Source organism: Chionomys nivalis, chromosome 24 (assembly GCF_950005125.1).
Source record: "Chionomys nivalis chromosome 24, mChiNiv1.1, whole genome shotgun sequence".
NCBI lineage: Eukaryota > Metazoa > Chordata > Mammalia > Rodentia > Cricetidae > Chionomys > Chionomys nivalis.
The window spans coordinates 17,663,591-17,685,379 of NC_080109.1; the positions used below are offsets into that span (position 1 = coordinate 17,663,591).

Consider the following 21,789-nt stretch of genomic DNA (forward strand, 5'->3'; position numbering starts at 1 on the left):
GACTGATAATGCAGCACATTATGATTTCAGGGAATTCGTGTTCAGTCCTCAACACTCTACGGTGCAAACATTATGAGCTGGCTGCCAAGAGGACCCTTTTAGTCTCAATGCTTTATATGAGTTAGAAATACTACAGAGTTACCAACAGCTGTCCTTAAAAAAAGCTTAGTAACTTCAATACCTTGCAATGCGCATGCCTTAGAAACTCTCTTCTTTTTATATCACAATGGATGCCAATTGTCTTTGCCCGTGGACAAAACAATTACTCTCACATCCCAAGCCCTATTGTGAGCTGGGAGCTGTGGACAGCAGGTGGGTGTGTATCTACATGCGTGTGGCCATATCCGCCTTGTTAACAATGCCAACATGGTTAAGCACTCCGCTTCTCCACCGACTTTTGCATGCTGATGTCCACAGGGAAAACTTTACACTTGTTTGGTAGGATTTACATATTTTACTCATGAGGTGGGCACCACTTTCACTTCCCTGAGAGTCAGAGCCTGCCCATTTTCCAGTCTACTTCCTTCGGTTCCAAGCTGACACCCTGGCTTGGGTTGTCTGGCACAGAAGGTAAATGGCAGGACATGTCAGACAAGCTAAGGGATGAAGCTACAACACGGATTGACAAAGGTGCTGGTGAAAGAGTCTCTGCGGTGCTGCTGGGAGATGCTGGAGGCTGACACTGTCGGCTGGAAAGATGCTGATGGTGCTCTGAGCGTTTTGTTTTGTTTTTGCTGGATCACTGCCAGTGTCCATTATGCAAAAATAAAAAAGGAAGAAGAAAAATTCCTGTTGCCCCCTCCCCCGCCCACATCTCAGAAAGTCAGGTCTTTTTCACTGGCATTTTAGAAACAGAATTTGCAATACTACACAGTAATTTAAAATAGCAACTGAGTCTGCCAATGGTTTGGGATTTTAATTTTAATTATAACTTATAATTATTTCAAAATTCAATGTTCCTAAATAAACCCAAGATAAAGGGGAAGTTCATTTTAACACAGTGTTTATGTGTAAAAGACAAATATACAACCTTAAATCATTTAGGCTAGAAATGAGTCACCAATCACGATGAACTTCTACATGGCACTGCTGAGCCCTCACCTGAACTAAAAGGAAGTAGAGGAATAGAAAGAAGCAGTGAGGTCAAGAAATAGGAAAACTGTGCATGTATCATGGTCAATTGTGGTACTCACTGTGCCTTAATTTCTTTTTAACTTGAAAAAAAAAAAAACACTTAATACAGTGGAAAGGCAAGTTTCCCTTCAGATCAATGCTTTTAAAAGACCAAATATAGACCATGTCTAATGTACTTTTCCATTGGAATTTACAGCTTTGATCATTTCAGGTAAATATATAATACATTTTCAATTCCATTTCTGAATTATGAACACTGTACCAATTTATTCTCTTTTAAATAAAACATTTAATCTGATATTCGTCAAACCGTTCCTTCCCAACAGTGGACTGTTACAGCATCAACAATGAGCTTGGCAAATGAAAGTGATGTTATCTAAAGAAGTGGCTGTCTTTATTCGCCATTCAAAATAACTGACAGCAGGAAGCAATTAGTCAGATGCCCCTCATTTTCTTAGTGAATAAACAACAAAGGATTCTGACATTCAAAGGCTTGCTCAGCTCCTTAACTGGATGTGATGTTTGGGTCTATGGAGTGCCAATATATTCAAACTGCAGTCTGTTAGAATGCAAAGCCCCCGCCCAGCATCAAATAGATTTCTTTCCAAAATATAACAATGAATTAAAAAGTCTTTTATTCACCCTCCAACAGAGCACTGAAAAATAATCAAGGCATTAGTGTAATTCAGGTATGGAAATGTGCGTGCATCTGCCATCTTATTCGGGGTGGAGGCTATTGCATTACAATCTGAAGAACTAAGCAAGAGGACACACAATCAAATGTATTGAAGTGGAATAAATTTAAGTGGTATCAATTTGTAAAACTCACATGTGATGGAAGGTGTGGACCTGCTCTAAAAGCCACTGAAATCAGAGACTCGTCTCTGGACCCTGAATCAGACACATCTGATGGTGATTAAGCTGAAGGTGAACATACTGTAACTCAGGATTCAAATGGTACCAAAGTCTCCGGCTATCATTATCAGCCTACTTAGCAGCTCTCAGCTTCATTGCAATCACTAAAATTACTCTTTCTCAATGATAACTGTCATGGAATCTTAGAGTTAATGATATTAGTATGAGGCAACAATCTTATTTCGTTGATCAAGAACTGAAGGTCTGTGAAGAGTAAATCTTGTCCCCTGTTTACATGCTTGTCCTACAGGCTGTTCTGCTTATGCCTTTGCAAGTTTCTTTTCTGAGTCCAAAATCTCTCCCTCTGTCTCTGTCTCTCTTTTTTTCCACTCCCCTCTCTCTATTTCACACACACACACACACATACAAACACAAATGGACACACAAAATCTTTCTCATTTATGGTGATAGAAAATCTGAAGAAAAAATTGGTTTTGAAATTTATTGAAAATTTTAAGCCTTTGAAACATTTCAAAAGAAAATAGTTCTTTTTACAAGCTTGGAAGAAATCTTAATCATTGATACACTCACAAAAGTATTTTTAAATCAAATAATATGCTATAAAATATGTTGTATGTCTCATTGAATCCAAAACCCAATAGACAGATACTGAGAATTCTTGAATCTGGATATTGAGTATTGTGGAAATTATTACTCTGCTACGTTATATTCTTCATAAGTTTGAGTATTTTCATACTCAAACTCAAAAATTAAAAATGATAATAAAAATAAAACATGCTGAATACATATACACAGTTAAAATAACATGATACTACTTTACTGAGGTCACAGCTATATTCATTGTTCAAAAACAAGTTTGAAGATAAAAGGTGCAGCTAAGTATAGGTTTCTCTTTTCCATTTCCAGAATTCATAGTTTTTGAAAAACAACAGAACAAAAACAAGAAAACTTCACAGAGAAACCTACGTTCCCATGGATACATGCTCAGTCAACTCTGTGTTTGTCAGAAAAGACAAACTCAATTTACAGCCTCAGCTCATATGGAACTGGAGGTATCAAACTTGGAGGCTGAAAGGGCTTTAGTGATGTCGAACAGACACACACAGCAATAGCTTCAACACCTCAGCTGCTTTGTCAACAGGATGTCATTTGGAAACAGCAAATGCTTAAACGCTTTTGTTCTTCACTGGCATCTAACGAGAACAGGTAAGTCATGTAACAGTTTTTCTTCACTGGCATCTAACAAGAACAGGTAAGACATGTAACAGTTTTTCACCCAGTAAGTGATGAGATGGGTGGTACAATCATAAAAATTATCAAAAGGTATTTTTCATTATAAAAACCATCAGCAGTTTCCCCAAGGAAAGGCCAAGTGTGGAAGACTGCACTCTGTGGCAGGAGGCTAAGAGCTGGGCACGGGCACGGTTCTCAGAGCTGGAGAACAGCAGCGAGCAAAGTCCCAGCACTGCTGGCCCGATCCTCACGCGAACACCAACAGTTACTGTGGCCAGCAACAGAGAGCACGACAGACTTGTAACTGATTCCTTTCACTTCTGGAATAAAGAATTTCCTCTCAATTCTTTTGCAGCCTGTCTCTGTGTCTGATCCAGCCCCCTGCTTTCTCGGGTCAAACGTTTTTATTAGAACCTAACACTACTAGTTTAAAAACATGTTCATAGGCCTGACTCCAGAAAACAGGCTGGAAAGGAAAACTATTCCAAATCAAACTCCTTAATTATGTATAGATTTTGATCATTGAATCAAATTCCTTCAAGTATCCTCTGCTGGGGACTACATTCAAGGCTCCAAGAGCTTGAATGGCCTCCTCTTCCTCCTGCGTTCTGAAGTGGATGGGTTTCTGCTAACAGGCATGTAATGAGTGCTTCCTTCCTAAGTTAGTACACTCCGAAGTGTAAAGCTGCAGGGGTCAGACACACTATTACAAAGCCTGCACTGTTCCTTGCAAGTGATCATTGAGATCATAGAGACTCAAAGTTACTGTAAGTCACACCAGAGCTGCGATGTGTACACGTGTCGCTTATCTTCTGGAATTTTCAACAATAATAATAGTTCTATTAATGATAATGATAATAAAGATGGAGGCAATGCTAATCCAGAATACTACATCTCAGGCTATACAGCTCACAGTGGTTCTCCACCCTCCTAATGCTGCGACCCTTTACTACAGTTCCTCATATTGTGGTGACCATAACCATAAAGTTATTTTGTTGCTACTTCACACTGTAATTTTGCTACTGTCAAGAATCATAAAGTAAATATCTAATATACAGGATTTATGACGTGACACGACAGAGGTTGCAACTCACGGGTTAAGAACTTCTGGCTTAGATGGACACATAAAAGAAAGGAGGAATTCTCTTTTGAGAATTACACATGAATAGTAAAAAAAAAAAATTTAAAATTACATCCTGTGTTTAAAAACAAATCCACTAGTCTTATATCCATTTTAGAAAAAAGGTTTGGCTAGAAAATGACTACTGTCTCCACATACATTATATGTCCTGGACCATCACTGTGGGATGACTTTATCTCACTACACACATTATATGTCCTGGACCATCATTGTGGGATGACTTTATCTCACTACACACGTTATATGTCCTGGACCATCATTGTGGGATGACTTTATCTCATGCTCAAACTGGTTCAGAAACAAAAAGACAGGTATGACATTTTCTCATCAGAAATATCACTGTAGGTCCTTGAGGGATCATCTTATAATGAGGACCGGGGGCAGTATGACTGACCGTTAGAGTACAGCCCAGTGTGCTTTGGGATAATTTGGTTCCAAGAGTGAGGCAAAAAGAGGAAGGGGGAACAGAGAAAAAGACAGAAGAGATGAAAGGATGCTAACCATCGCAACACTGGGTTAAAGAAAAACTAGTTTCACTACGCTCGCTCACCTTCATTTCCTCAGAAACTTACTGGAATTCACTTCCAGGCGTTAGTCTCCTACCATAGCTAAAATAACGCTGCACTTCTATTCAAAATAATGACTGTGGCAAACAGTCATGGCTGAATCCCCCCTGCAATACTTTTTAATGTAAGACAGCAGTTCTCAACCTGTGGGTCACAACCCCTTTGGCAAACATATCTCCAAAAATACTTACATTACAATTCAAAACAGTAGTAGAATTACAATTATAAAGTAGCATTGAAAATAATTTTATGGTTGATGGTCACCACAACATGAGGCACTGTATTAAGTGGTTGCAGTATTAAGAGGGTTGAGAACCACCTGTCTAAGAGGTCTTGTGGATCCATGAATTTAATAAGTTACCACTTTAGAATAAAAACTGGGCTCTCAGTGTGCAAGGTCTGCATGAAAACCAACAACTTAAATTCATATCCCTCAACGCTATTTGCATTTCCTGTTGGTACTTTTCAAAATGTAGATCAAAAATACTGTTTATAAATACAAATAAAATTATAAAAGAAATGTCGTCTCCCAGTATGGCAAATCTGACTAGTCAGTACTATTTCTGGACCTCATTCTTCCTGGTTCCTGCTGCTCTTCTGTGGACATGTGGACCTGTTACAGAATCTCACACACTTCATTTGAGCTGCATTTCTGTGACACTGTGCTCTGGCTTGTTACTGTAACATTAAATCTAGAAAAACTTCATAACGCTTAATAGACAAGGCCATATACTCACTAACATACATGTATGAACACACACATAGTGACATGCATAAACACACATATATATACATATATACACAGAAAGACTATGATAAACAATAGAGTAAAATTAATAAATGCAGTTAGCCTACAGGAAGATACTTCATAGATACTCCATTTTCATATTTTCTAACTCTTTAATGCCTACATTTTAATCAAGGACAATTTTGCCTACAAGAAAACATCTGGACACGCTTGGTGACACAGCTGGAGGTTTGAGGAGAACAACTGCAGGTGCTTCAGCTTTCCCTTTTCTTTCTTTTTTTTTTTTTTCAGTTTAATATAAAGTCACAATTTTATTGGGAAAATTTGGATCCCAGCCTATGATCTTCATCAGAATCCAAAATGAGATAGCAAAATGTACTAGTGTTTGGTAGAGAGGGAGGACGTATGGCTCGTTATGGTGGTCACATTTTTACTAGGGTGTGTGCGTGCGTGCGTGTGTGTTCAACACTGCTCCTTTCGTCTGTAATCAGACTGACCGGGAAGCATAAAGACTCACATTTGCCTTTTTAATCAAAACGTTCTGCCATTATATTACTCACAGCCAAGTCTGCACAGGTGTGGAATCTTCTTCCTAGTGGAGTACAGGGCCAGGTGAGGACATTTTATTGAAAAGCTGAGCACAGTCAGGCTGCCTTAGGCTTATGAGTTTCTGGGTTTTGTCCTTGGAGGAGTTCAGGATCTTCCCAGGGCCTCGGGTCTCGAATATTCTTCCAGTCTTCAAAAGTGGAGTCCCTTATTTTCTCATATTCTGACTCTAAAGTTATTTTATTTCCTTTCAACTTTTTTTCCAATTCGGGATCTACCTTAATCTTCACAGCATCATATCGAATCTGTGAAAATTCACGCAGCCCAAAGGAACCTCCAACAACCAGCAACAACATGGGGACTCCGTAGCCAAGGGTCTTGTTCTTGCACATAGCGCGCAGCACAGCGGGCCCAACCGTGGCAGAAGCTGCGGCCGGCTTTGCTCCTTTGGAGCGGCCCAGAGGGATCCCTGGAGTCCAGCGGCCTTGCCCGCCTCTCAAGCGAAATTGTAGACTGAGCACTAGCTTTGGGCGCGGAGTCCTTGCCCGGTAGGCCTCCGCAAGTCCCCAGCTTTCCCTTTTCTGAAGGCAGCTCCCCAGCAAATGCTACTCTGTACAAAACTGCCCCTGGTTCTTGGATCAGTCTCTATTTTTCATGCGTCTTAGACTTGAACTTGCCTAGTCTATTCCTCCTTGCACTACAAACTGCTACCGGAAACACTGAGGGAAAATTCTGGACTCCCTTTCTGTAGTGCCCAGGGTACCTCATAAACAAATGGACACAGATTCTGCTCTTAAGAGTCAGGGGCTCTCTGCTACAGGCAAGTGTTAAACACTGGTGACTGAATAAAGAAATCAGTGAATAGAGGAATGACAGAGTGAGCATATGGGCTCCTTTAACTGCATTCAAGGGTAATGATTATCCTTCTTGTGACTGAAGCATCAGTCTCTCTCCCTCTGTCTCAGCTTGTGACGGCTGTCTAAGCCTTAGCTTCAGTTCCTGTTAATAATAGCTCTAATTCTGGATAAATGAATGAATCAAGAAACAAATCTTCAAAAATTAAATATAATTAACTCAAACGTAGCAACATCCGGGTAAAGTCAACTAACAAAGGGAACGAGGAAGTTTCACTTAGGTTTTTAATGACTCCTGCAAGCTGTCTTCTGACCTGCACTAGCATGTCATCTACACACAACATAGATAAATATCTACACACATGTATATACACACAAAGTAAAAAAAATGTGGCAAAAAGGTTAACAATTAGTAAATTCACTTGAATGCTATACAGGAATATATTCTACTAACATGGTAATTTTTGATTGATTGGGTTTGAAAGCTTTCAGAGTAACAATAAAGAAAAATAACCAGTAGTCAAAAGAATAAATGTGGAAGTGAATGGGACATACTGGGAACTGCATAGAGAAACAGAGAACAGAAGTCCTTAGTTAGCTCTGGGAGACACCTAATTAGAGGAACCATACAAAGAAAGGTTCTGAGCTGAACCGAGGCAGACACTATTTGTGGACGTTTATGTAAAAAAACTGCTCTCCCTCAGAGAAGGCAGAGTTAGGCACTGGAAACCAGGGACGGTTTACTTCATGTCTAGATTCTCCTTAAGCTCTTTAAATCATGGTCAGTCTCTGAAGAACTTTCCATTAACAAAGTGACCACATCCAATAATACCTTGGGAAGTATCTGGAGCCATGCTAGCTCCAATGTCCTCCTGGGATATCAGTCCTACCAGCAGTGTGCTAGGGCCAGCCCACAGGGCTCCACAGTTTACTAGGCATCCCGGCTCATCAACTCCACCGCAGTCACCTCCCTTTGGAAGTATGAAACCAGTGAGCCATTCACACCACAGTAATCAACTGACTCGACAAACCAGTGTCCTCCCTCCTCCAAGAGGAAACTGCCAATCATCAACATCCCACTGCATCTGTCCCCACCTGACAATCATGAACCAAAATACCAATCTCATGACAAAGAAAAACCGACCAGAAAGTGTGAGAAAATTAGATTGTAGGTATTTGTTTAAATTTGATTCAACAACCTTTGGCAAGGAAATCAGTTTGGATGCCTTTTATAAATCAAATGGTTTGAAATCTGCAATGTAATCTGTCCTGCCCAAGTGACTAGGTCAAAATATATATAGTTTCTGCTACTGTCAGCAAAGACGGAAGCAAAATCCATTTCTTGCTTATACATGTAACTGAGGTCGAATGACAGAACAGGTGCATACGCTTAGACTGCGTTATTCTGGGTATATGAAGCTTTATTCTCCACGTTTACTTTAGACATTGTTGATGAGGATTAAATCTAGCTTTTCAATGAGTTAAACTGTTTTCTTTTCCAAAGAAATTAGTAAAACACATCCATTAGTATGCTCTTAGCAAATGACACTTGTAATTGTATTAGTTTTTGCAAAACCAGTTTCTTTGATAGAAAAAACATAGTTTTATTTTCTTTGCAATCCATAATCAGGAAAGAATCTACATGTTTGTCACTATGCACAGAAAGGAGACGTGATACATACACTTACAGCTATCCCAACCAATTTCCCCCTAAAATTGAAAGGCATGTGAAGAAGAAAACAGATTGAAGAATGAAATGAAATGTTTTTCAAATTTTGTTGGCCCTCTTTTCTATCATTTACCTGAATGAGAAATTTAAATATCACTATTAATATCTAATTATCTCATTAATCTTCCTCTTCTTTTTTGTTCACTAATTATAGTTATGCATTACTTAAGAAGTTAGTTGGTGATTTAAAGATTATTATCTTCATTAACAATTTTTGTTGTAATTTTAACAAACTTCAACCTTTAGCAAATGTGTATTCAAAGATAATGACATATTTATAAGGGATCAACAAAATTTTATATTACTTACAATTCTTTACATCAGATTGTTTTAAAGTTTGTCTTTTCTTGCTTGTTTGCTTTTTTTTTTTTGTTTTTTTTTTGAGTCTGGGTTTCTATGTGCAGCCCTGGATGTCCTGAAACTCACTCTGTAAACCAGGCTCAAGAGATCTACCTGCTTCTGCCCACTGAATGCTGGGATTACAGGCATGTGCGACCACCACCAGGCTTGTTTTAAAGTTTAACGATTGTTTTATTCAAGTTTGACTTTTTATGACATGTCAAAAGACATTATGACTCATAAAATCCAGACTTCTGAAGTTTAAAAATCTCTTTTTCCCTTAAATATGGCCTAAAGAAATCCTTATTCCTTGATGCTTTTCTGTCTTTACTCTCACTTATCAATGTTTTCTGCTCCATGGATTGTCACAGCCCCATGTTGGGGCGACATCGGTCAGGGTCCAAAGTCTACAGATTTGTACTTTCCAGAGTAGGGGCACGTGGATTAGAATGTCAGGCAGACAAAACAGAAATATAAAAGAAATAAAAAGAGACACTGAATAGAGTTGGGCGAGCAACCCAATGAATACTGAATTAGTTTGCATTTATTTTCCATATGCTTTATATATATCCCAATCCAAAAAAGGAGATGGGAGGCAACAGACTTCTTTGCCAAGCCCTAAAGAATAATCACAGCATTTACCTTTTCGATATCTGAAACATCCTGAGTTAAGTATTCTGTTGTTTAGGCAGGACATGCAGTGACCACACCCTAGGCCAAGCATCCTGTGCGCAGCCGCTCTCTGGGTCAAACCTCCTGTCATAACCTTTCAGGAGCAAGAACAGGACTGAACCCTCTGAACCTTTGGTCAGGGTGGAACATCCATGGCTCCGGACAAGGGATTCCTCATTTCCCACTTTTCTCCTTTCACTGTGAGTTTTCGTCTCTCTCCGCCAGGATATATAGTGACCCTAGTCCTCTTAGCTTATTTCTAATTCTGTTCAGCCGTGATGTAATCATCTCTTGTCATCTCATTGAAGCTTAGATTTTCCTAGTCAGTAACCGCACTCTGTCACATGACAATCTCCTAGGCCCAGGGGCACAGCTGCTGAGAGCAGGGAAGATTAGGTGAGAGAAATGAAGACCTAACACTGAGCTTCCATTTCTTGGGTACTCTTGTCTACATATCCGTGCTCCGACCACATCTCAGCCCGCTACACACACAGACTCCCAGAACTTCAATTGCATCCTGAAAGCATGTTAACCATGTCTTCCCACACAGCTGCCGAGCTGAAATTCTTGCTCATAACAACACTACCTCTTAGAAGTGAGAATGCAGTCCCGAGAAAGCATGGGAGGGCTACGACTGTTTGTTTACACAGTACGCTATTGTTTTCTTTTCTATAAATGTCACAACAGTCATTGAAAGTAATTAAGGCAAATGCTATCTTATTTTTAGAGGTAAGAAAATCAGCTTGAAGATGTGAAATGTTTAATCAAGGATTATGTAATCAATGAACAGGGATGGACTTAATTATGATCATGGGCTTCTAAAAATTAGACCCTAATAACATCACTGACCATAGCTACCACCATTCCTCTACTTCTGACTGGGCCAAGCCGTGGGCTCTCTAAAACCATAGTCTACCGGTAGCCTAGAGAGCAAGCAAGGCCTGTTTGGTAATTCAGGACTGAATGATCTTTGTTTAGGAAATAAGTAATGTGGGCTGACAAGATGGCTCAGTGAGAAAATGCTGAGGTTAATCCTGAACCTCTGATTTCCATACAGGGACAAGCATCATCAAGTACATACATGAGCATGCATGTGTGTGTGCACACACACACACATGAATAAGTATTTTAAGTATTTTTCTCTAAAAAAGGGGAAAATCCCTAAAGCTCACACAAATAATAATCAGTGAATCTGCTCTGCTCATTCCCAGAATGTCTGCCTACCACAGGACACAGTGCTGATGGTAGGATTATCTGCATGGCAGTATCATAAAGAAAATGGAAGACTTCACATTAGACCAATTTTGTAAGAACATAACACACTTATAGACACAGACCCACAATACTCACATGCATAAAGTTACCTCAGTAAGAGAATCAAATAATTATATTTTATAATGCTAAAAAAAATTATTTCTACAATGATGGTCTGAAAATGTTTCATTGTTTTTCTCCATAAAATCTGTAACTTTTCAAATAGTATGCACTTAAATGTGACCTTCTCAGAGGTGCAAGTGACCTCCTTAGTTCTGGGATAAGGGGACACCAGGTATGATGGGGAGGGACTTTATATCTAAATGGAGACATTTGTAAAGTGGCTTTTCGGGCCAACCTGACCATGGAGCACGTGCCTGGACTCCTAACACAATCTAGGAGTCAGTGGTTAAAGGAGCAAATATTAACTGTCAAATTATTATGTATTAAACACCACACATAGTAATCTACCAAGGTTTAAAACGTTCTTTTGCCTTACTTAATTAGTATCAGAAGTGATGACTTATCTTAATTTCTATGTTAAATTTAAATATTCATGTCCTATCTAAATCATAACGCCGGGGTTGAATTTAAGAAGCAAAGTTAAACTGAGTATTGGTGTGTTTCAGCGTTTGCTACAGGAATTCACTTCACCCTCCCAACAGCAATCAAGTTACACAGTGATGTGGCCAGTCTCACTCAGGCAAACAGGGACACAGAGCTCCAGCTTATATCTAAACTGAGGACACCAGGCTCTGCAGTGCCCACCTCGAGTCACAATGCTATTATGTCTCTAGGGCAGTGGAGTATATATTCACACACGCACACACACACACACACACTCACACACACAGACCTTTCTGTTCCTTCATACTTTTGTTTGCTCCCACATTGCTTTAATCAGGAAGATTAAACAAAAAATATCTGCTTTATAATTTTAAAAAATAATGTAACCCCAGATACATGAAAAAGCTGTGGAAATGTTATGTAATGCTGTCATTAATCTCTATGATCCACAAGCTTAAAAGTGAAATGTTTTAATGTAGATCACTTGGCCATCTTTGCAGTACTGCCATGGGAACAAGAAGAGTTTAGACTTAGCACACTGATCGCCGCAGCCTTACACAGGACAGATCAGCAAGTCGGCCCCTGATGATGCATTCATTCATCAGCAGTCTTGTCTACATCTTTCCCCCTCTATTAATTATCAAACCATCAATTGTTCTCTTCCACTCAATCTGAGGAAGCAAACTTTAACTTTTGTAAACAGCCTCTCAGCTTTTCCTGTTCTGTATAAAATGATGTGGTCCATCCCTGTTGCTCTAACTCCATGGCTCTCAACTTTCCTAATGAAGTGACCCTTTAATATAGTTCTGCATATTTTGCTGACTCCCCAACCACAAAATTACTGTCATTGCTACCTCATAGCTATAATTCTGCTACTGTTAGGAATCGGAAGGTAAACATCTCTGTTTTCTGATCATCTTTGGGGGTGACAATCCACGGGCGGAGACCCACTGACTGACTGAATACATACTGCCGGGGGAATCTGCGATGGCGACAAGATAGGTTCAGAGCTTTAGAGAGCCCTGTGTTTTGTTACATCTTGATTTTCAAATTCATATAAAACCCCCAAAGCTAAGATCTATAGAATTTGCAGTGCTTAATATGCCGAAATTATGACAAGAATTCAATAAATATCTAGAGAATTAATTCTTCTCACTCGAGGTGGCCAAGTGACGTTTGTTTCCTAACATACCCTTGCATTCATGTGCCTCTTTATGAAGAAAACTGGAAGAGGAGAAAAAAATAACAACACAGCATCTGTATCAAGGTCTTTGCATTTTCCTAATGTTTGTGCATGCACATAGATGTCTTCTCCCAGACTCTGATGCATTAAATTGTCACAATGTCACTCTAGCCAAGACAACCTAAGAAGAAATGGTGGCTTGACTTCTGTGCAGAGACGGAGAGAAGTCAGTGTCCTTCTCCCATCTCTGCCACAGCATGGGCCTCTGCCAAAAACCCCACGTTCATCAAAGGCAGAGCAGGCTCGGATCTCAGAGGCCCCTGATGAAGGAGTAGATTACTCCCGCCTCAAAGACAGAAGCCTTTCTGAGCCAAGCACTGTCATCAGGATAACACCTGCTATCAGGATGACACTGATTACAGCTCTCGTCTCTGACACTCTCATATGAAAGATGCATAGCTGACATTCATAGCTGAAGTCTGTGATTTACTGCCAGGTTTATTTATTCCATACTTCTGTAAGTTATCACTCAGAAAGCAGACGAACACAGACTTAATAACCTAGGACATAACCCCAAACAAGTATACCTATGTAAGTCCCCAATAAATAAGGATAAATATGTTTTAATGTCAAAACCAAAAAGCTACTCCAGAATAAGGTCATTCCAGGACCACAAACTGTCAGTCCTGCATGCCTCTCAGGCAAATGGGGGGAACTAAGAACCGATGCTGTGGAAACATCCCTCCGTGTCTGAGCAATGGGGCAACAGAATCTCTCAGAAGAGCTGACAGTGCTATGGGTCCACACTCAGAAAAGGTTTTATGAGAAGATGAAACAGAGGAAGTGGAAGCAGACATGTAAGAGAAACATGTTTCAACACTCCAGGGAGGCAGAACAGCCCAGAGAGTGGTTGAAAAATGAAGGGAGGTGAGACAGGGCAAAAATGTGTTCCACTTTATGAAGTGTTTCTTTCCAGCTCAGGAAAGGGACCTCTGCTCTTGTGCTCTGCAGGGAGCATCTGAAAGGAACCAGATGTGTGCAACTGCACACCAGTCAACATCAGTCAGACTTTAAGTGATGACGATCAGTAGCAGCAGATGCACATATAAGAAGATGGAAATACAGTCACTAGTTTTATTTTACTCAAACTACATATTTTGTCTTTTCTTTCTGTTTCCTTCTATACTGCTTTGAAGAGAAACAAAGCAAAGGGTTTACAGGAAGAACAAATCAAGTGTCTAAAATTTAAAATTCTGTAGCTCTACATAGTTTAGAAAATATAATAGCAATACTTTTTACTTTAAATATAATATTGAAACAAATACCATAAAAATAGTGGGCAGTTTATGCCTAGAAACTTTTTTCCCCCAAAAAACAATGTGCATCAAAAGAAATTAAGCAGAAACTCAGAGCAATGGGAGAAGATATCAAGAATGGACTTCTGAGGCTTGAAATAGAATCCAAAAACGAGGCAATAATATATAAGGAGGCTTTGTCACAGGGGAGACAAAGTGTGGATTCTCTGTATGATATAACACTTGGACATTCCTTAAAGGACACCTTCGGGAGGCATTCTATGTAGTCCTGAATTACAGGTAGCATAATTGTCACTTATAGTAACGTGTGTGAAGATACAGCATGACTTAAAAACCAGCAGTATGCCTTTAAGTAAACTATATTAGACACCTCCCTTGTGTTTACACGCGAGTATGACTCTAAATATCATTGTAATATAAATATATAAATAAACAGTAACAAAAAAGTTGTTGAGATTTAAGAAATGTAGCTCAACTATGAAATTATATTATGAAACACAAACTTTTTTTATGATTTTGGTGCTGGTGATGGAAGTTTCTCTGTACTGGGCTGGTGCAGAACTCAGAGGTCCACCTGCTTCTGCCTCCCGAGTGATGGGATTGTGTGCCACCACCACTTGGCACAGAAGTTTTTAATTCATAGAAAAAAATAAGAATCACCAAGACAAACCCAACCTTCTCTGCCATAAAGTAGCCTAGCATACAAATCTGACTACTCTGGTAAAGGTCTTGTGTTTATCCAAGCACACATGGAAGACAATAACAATTCAGATCTGTTTTGTTTTGTTTTGGGGTTTTGTTTCTGGCTGCTAGAAATAGCACTCAGAAACTATTTGCTTTGCAAATTTTAGTCTTACCTATTTTCTGTTTTAACCAAGGATTTTTACTTTGCACAGTGAATTATGTGCCTTTGTATTATCTGCTTCTGGGCTCTCTGTTGTTTTGTTATAGTATAATATTCTTTGCAAGATCAAAAATAACTGATATAATATCCTGTCTTATTCATTTGTTTTGGAAATCACTACTGAGGTTCACTTAGGTAAGGAGCCTCAAAGCCAAGCATTGTGGTTGTGGGGCAGTCCTGCAAAGCCCATCTCGTGCTAGTTAACTCCCACTCATGGTATCTGAATCCATTAGAGCCCTTGAATGGGGAGGGTTCAGCCAGTGCATATATGGCCAGGACACAGGCCTTCCCCTCATAATATTCTGTTAAGCTTATTAAAACAAGCAAGAACACAGGCAGTGAATCGCCCAGACAAAGACAAGGTTCTGAGCCGGTAATGTAAGAACAATCTCATTGTCTAGACAGAGTCTCCGTCATACTCTAAGTCAGTGTCAGGGTATCTTCGAGTTCAGACTCCAGCACTGAATTTTCTGATACAGCCCCAGCTTCGCCCACGTCTTCCAGTTAGAGATTTCTCATGCCTTGGTTCTCCACGGATGCCTGTGACCTCATTTAGTGGAAAAACAATCTGTTATTTCACTATTCTTCAACAGCCCCCATGGTGCTGCTCTCTCAGCTAACACTTGCTTCCCTTCCTAAACTCTATCATCTAAAACTTGATACCACCAAATTCACATGGTAAAGTGGATGGGAACAATCCCATAAGGCTTTAACTTTAGAAGAACTACAGGGAATTAACCCTTACTGAAGAACTGAGACTCAGTTTTCTTCAGGGATGAGGATCCTGATAGATTAGGAAATTCCCAAAAGTCAGTCCTAAGTACATATAAGAGCAACACTAAATGATTTCAATAGCTTGTACTTATAAACTTCACACACACACCGATTATAATTAAAGAATGAGAGGTCACAGACTTGAAAAGGAATGGGAGAGGCATGAGAAACACTAAAGGAAGGAAGAAAGAAATGTTGCAAATACAGAATCTATAGTATAGGAAATTCTCAAAAAATTTAAAAATGTTTCTTATCTTAGAAAAAGGCAATGCTCCACGCCCAACTGGTAACATTTTAATCCTTGGGGTGATTACCTGATACGTTTCCTTACCACCACAATGAAAAAGATGCAACAAGAGCGCAATACAAAAGACTGAGTGTGCCTGTTTTGTAAGCCCGACATTTCCAAAGCACTGCCTGTTTCCCTAAGTGCATGTGAGTGGGCTGTGTGATTTTATTGTTCAAGATGGATGACTTTGAAAAGTAGGAACTACATAGTTTCATATTATTAGATGAGTCAGAAATGACAGCCAGCCCCTCTCCTCCAGTTCGCTCCTCTAGTTAGAACAAAGTCAGGAACTTCTCCAGTACGGCACAGATCAAACAGAGCTAGGGTTGTGATCGTGTGTTCATGTAAAGGTCCAAAGCACGTGTTTTGTTTTTCATGTTAAAATCGAGTGTTACATTAAGCTATTCAATACATTTTTAATATATTTCAATAAGTTTTGTAGCACTTAAAACTGGTTACTTTTCCTAAAACAAGGAAGTGTAAGAACACACAACGTACTAAATGCGGTCGTTTATTTGTTCACCCAAATAAATTTTTACTCATATATACATTTAGCCATTAACACACATTTGGCATATCCAGCCATTTCAGGAAACTCTTGTTGATCTAGTACATCCTCCATTCTCTAGTGTTGGTTAAAAATACATTTTTCCATAAGGAGCAGACGGTTCTGTTTTCTGTACCCACCTTCCCTCCCATCGCATCGCCTTCTCACTTAGGAAGTACGTGTGAAATTCTTTAGGACCAAATTTTAAATATCATACAATATACTTTAATAGAAAATAGTGTTTGAACTCTTCTTCGCTATCTTAAGCAGGTTAAAAATTTACACTACCAATACTAAAAATAATTTTCTTTCCACGTTAATTTTTTTTTTAATGAGAAACAGTAAAACTGAGGGGAAAAGACTGAATTCTCGGTCCTCTTCTACGCCTCCATTCACTGGGCATCGCTTTCCAGAGACCTTTCACAAGATGCCCAGCTCACTTTCTTCACTAGACCCATAAAGCTTGAGGAAGCAAGATGGCGCCTCCAGAGAACACAGCCTCCAGGCAGCCCTGTGCAGAACCCAAACTACCTCAGAAAGCTGAGAACTCACCACAAGTGCAAGCTTTGCTTGTTCTCTTTTCACCTGGCTTGCAGTCTCCCTCACTAGAAGGCTCTGACTTCCGCTGAAAACTTCAAGTATATTAAAACAAGCTTCAGTAGAAACTAATCTGTCTCTAAAAGAATCAATGTATCTTAGCTACTGGCAGAATAACACCTATGAAAAACACGAAACCTAAATGCAATATAGCTTTAAAATGAAAAAGTTATCATTTAAATATTATTAGAAGGATAATTTCATTCCATTCTGACTTGCAAAATATTATTTTTACAAAGATAGTACCAGTTTTAAAATAATCAAGTCTTGGATATTAGTTTCTTTTGTTTTTTTGTGCTGGGGTTCTAGGTATTGTGTCTAAAGTACTGTGTACAATAAGCAACTGCAATATCACTGTCTAAGCACAACACTTTTAAAAAAAATATTTTTCTTTCTTTTTCAGACAAGGCTTCTTGCTAAGTTAATCAGGCTGGTGAATTTGCTCTGTATCCCAAGCAGCTTTGACTTTTCTACCCTGCATTGGCCTCTCACTCAGCTGGGATTACAGGCCTGTGCTACTAGGCCCAGCTTCAAAATGTTATTGCTGTTGTTTGTTTTAAATGTGACTTTGACCTCAGTAAAAAATATTTTTTTTTTAGATAATTTTTGTTCCAGAATGGTTCTAAATCAACTACCACAGGGTTTAGATGTCTTTTTCAAGGGATCTGTTTCTACGCTGCCATCTTAACAGTATCTGAGTAAAGTTAAGAATGTTTTTTGTTGCCGGGCGATGGTGGCGCACGCCTTTAATCCCAGCACTCGGGAGGCAGAGGCAGGCGGATCTCTGTGAGTTCGAGACCAGCCTGGTCTACAAGAGCTAGTTCCAGGACAGGCTCCAAAGCCACAGAGAAACCCTGTCTTGAAAAACCAAAAAAAAAAAAAAAAAGAATGTTTTTTGTTACTTGAGTTTGTGAAATGTCTGCAAACATGTTAGGATAATGACAACGTTGTACTTGCATGTAACAAACGAGATCAATCATTCATTATCGGACTTTGAAAATGCAAAATATGTTACTTAATTTCTCAGGGTTCAATGTAATAAAAGTCTGTGTACAGGTTGGCCAGACCATGTCACCATAGCCACTGCACTGAACAGGCCTGAGAGCGCTCATCACAGACTCAGAAACCACTGTGGGAAGCTTTTGCTGTGTCAGTGTTTTTAATGGTCTCCTTTTTGATCCAACTTTACTTTTTAAAGTAATTGATAATGTGAGCTTCAAACAGAAAAAAAAAAAAAAAACAACTTTAAAAAGTTACTGAACAGCCATGAGTTCCAGGATAGGTCTAGCTGGGTCTACATAGAGAAAACCTGCCTCAAAAAAAAAAAAAAAAAAAAAAAAGAAAGAAAGAAAGAAAGAAAGAAAGAAAGAAAGAAAGAAAAAGAAAAAAAGAAATAAATAAAGAGAAAAGAAAAGAAAAAAGGAAACCAACTACCACTGAGTTACTCTCTGAAAAATGTTGGAATGACTGTATACACAGTTAGTGATACTCATCAGGCTGATTCCAAATGGCAATAACAAGTGCAAAATCTATAAAAGAAATCTTCATAGGAAAACAAAGGACAATGCAGAGAAAATAAATATGGAATGTTCCAAAACTAATGAATCTAGATTATGTTATACAAAATATCTGAATATTTAGGGTTATAAGAAGCTAGCCACAGTTTGTTGCCCAACTATAGGTCACCATGCAGGCCTGCCCTTGAGTAGGCTCAGTGAGGGAAAGGTAACATTTTCCAAAGGGGCACCATACCAAACAACAAGAGCCTTGCCAAGGACTTCCTGTGATTTCTGTCTTTGGCTTAGCTCTCTCTTCACTCCCCTGTGGCTGTGAACTCATGCGCCTCACAGATCTGACCCTGCTGACTTCTAGGCTGGAGGGATTCTTAATATGTTCTATTTGCCTTTTCAAACCACTTTCCTCTGATCTCTCTTATTAAACAAGAAGTTAAAGCATAACAACAACTTTCTTAGTATTCAGTGTGTTTCAGGCATGGCTCAATGCACTTCTAAAGTCTATGTAACCCTCAAGGAAACCTGTGGTCTATTATTGTACCCACTACAGAGACTAGAAATCAGTGTTCCCCAGTGTAACAACCTCAGGAACCTTCATGGGTAATGCCACCGTTACATGGTAGATGAAGGGTTTCCGGGATTCTCTGGCTCTGGACCTGATATTCTTAACCACAAGGTTAAACTGGAACATTTCTAATTTTATTAGAAATGGGATAAAATTTCTGGAATCTACATCATGTGATCTAGAAGTTTATATTTAGTTTACAATACTTTTACCCTTAGCATATTTTTTTTCCCCTCCAGACAAAATTCTCCTTAGGGAGAGACCTCACTGATCATTTACACTGTATTGTCTTATATTTTAAAACAGAGGAAAATAAAGCAAATTAAACCACCACACACACATTCCATGACAAAGAAATGGGAAACTGCACCCTATTTATCTAAGTTATTCATGTGTCAAAGATTTTATAATGGGTTTCATTTTACTAGTTAATATGTACTGCTTCCAAAATATCACTAATTTACCCCCTAATTAAAACACAAACAGCAAGCTGCCAACAAAAACAAAAAAGTAGGCATGAGAAAGTAAGACACAAAATGAAAAAGAAAGTTCACCAGGTTAAGAGAAGACTACATCTCCACCATGGCAGAACTCTTGTGATTCAAACGTCAGCATCAGAAAGGCAAACGAAGGGGCCATACCCAGTCACATTCGAAAATAGTAGTGGCCCAGAGGATCCCCACTTTTTATATAAGGAGGTGCACATGAGTTCTAATTTTCCTCTATTCACACTCAATCCTATGATTACCTTTACATCTGTGTTATGTTTTTATAGCAAAGAATTTTGAAACGTGCGCTCGGTTTAAGTTTGTTCTGATGATATTCTTGAAAGTTCAGCACTATCTGAGTCTTACTGGAGCTCTGCTGCAACATATGGTCTTTTTCAAATGAAGACACAAATGTTCATGGAACATTTGCTCGTGTGGTTTGATTTTTACTCTCGCCTGATATTTTCTAAGCATGCTTTTTACGGGCGACAGTATACACTCCGCAGGATCTGAATACAAGGCGTGAATGCATGTAGCTCAGACACCAGAATGCCTCTTACATAGAGCTGAACTCACTCCTACAGCAGCCAGAGAATGGTCCTACTCCTTCCCCCTTTTGTACGAGGCCACAACTGCTAATTACAGCGTGTGTGACTGAAGCCCAGTGGGCAGGTTAGCAGCCCAAGGGAGCACCAGTTCCTCCTTAGTTTGAGATGTATCAACACAAAGTGTTTGCTTTAATATGGAGCATTTTCCTTTGCTTTTTTTTTTAAGTCTTCTTGTTTTAATAAAGGATGAGAGAAGCCTTTACCATACTGTATCTGTGAATAAACATCAAATGAGCAGTTAGGGTTCTGATACAAAACAAGCATCAAGCTATTCCAATAGCCCCCTGCAAACATTTCAGCTTTTTAGAACTGTACCCTTTCTCTGTCATACACACAACTAACTCCATGACGTTTTTGTTGCAAATTACAATTTCACAATATTGTATGTTTTAAACCATGTTTTGAGAATTTCTTCAAAAAATATTCACCAATGACATATTTCTAATACTTTGCCCCTCCATATTCTGGCATCAAATTGAATTTCTAATGCTAGGTATATTTTTTCAGCATGAAAAACATAAAATGTCGAGGGGTTCCTTTAGTTCTCCATTCCTCAGCGGTGATGTGTGCTCGTGAGTGACTCTGAACACGTTATTCCTATGCTAACTGCTGTACAGCACATTTCAGTGCCTACATTTCCTCTACCAGGCATTGGAAAACACAACCACGCACCGCTTCCAACCTGCAGCATCTGTCCTCATCTGTCCCTTCATTCCTAGCGATTCGTGGGGCCCCATGCTTCCCATGCCATAGCCTTTCTTTCTAATCACTTTGGCACCATTATATCCTAAAGTTAATCTTTTTAACCATTTTTGCAATATATTTCCTTTAATCTAATTAAACATAAATATCCACTTTTTCCTAGACACTGTGCTGAGATTATAAATCAATACATAAGTCCCTGGTCTTAAGCTTTTCAGATCTAGTAAGAGGTCAAAGAGTAGCAAAAACCTCGTTGAAAAAAAAATGCAACACCTTGAATCCAATACCAATGGGTAGCATTCAAAGTTAAATCCAGATATTTTAATTTTGACGACTCTCTCTCTCTTCAGGATGAGCCTTCACTGCTAGTTTGGGTTCTCCTTCAAAGAATAAATATAGCCCAGGCTAGCCTCAAACTCGTGATCTTCCTGCCTCTGCCTCCTTCAGCAAATCCTAACAGCGTGCACCACCAGAAAGACAATTATCATATGCACTCACTCATAAGTGGTTTTTAAACATAAAGCAAAGAAAACCAGCCTACAAATCACAATCCCAGAGAACCTAGACAACAATGAGGACCCTAAGAGAGACATACATGGATCTATCTAATCTACATGGGAAACAGAAAAAGACAAGATCTCCT

General features: G+C 39.1%; 2 protein-coding genes across 23 annotated transcripts in view; both read right to left on the bottom strand.

Annotated features, from left to right (window-relative positions):
* Mbnl1 (muscleblind like splicing regulator 1) overlaps positions 1 to 21,789 on the bottom strand; it is a 170,242-nt gene that overhangs the window by 60,395 nt on the left and 88,058 nt on the right. The gene's annotated exons all lie outside the window — the stretch shown is intronic.
* LOC130865742 (cytochrome c oxidase assembly protein COX16 homolog, mitochondrial-like) overlaps positions 6,302 to 21,789 on the bottom strand; it is a 30,398-nt gene continuing 14,910 nt past the window's right edge. Inside the window, exon 2 of the mRNA XM_057756717.1 lies at positions 6,302 to 6,825. Coding sequence (XP_057612700.1) covers positions 6,343 to 6,825 — 483 coding nt within the window. The 3' untranslated portion in view covers positions 6,302 to 6,342. The remainder of the gene's footprint in view (positions 6,826 to 21,789) is intronic.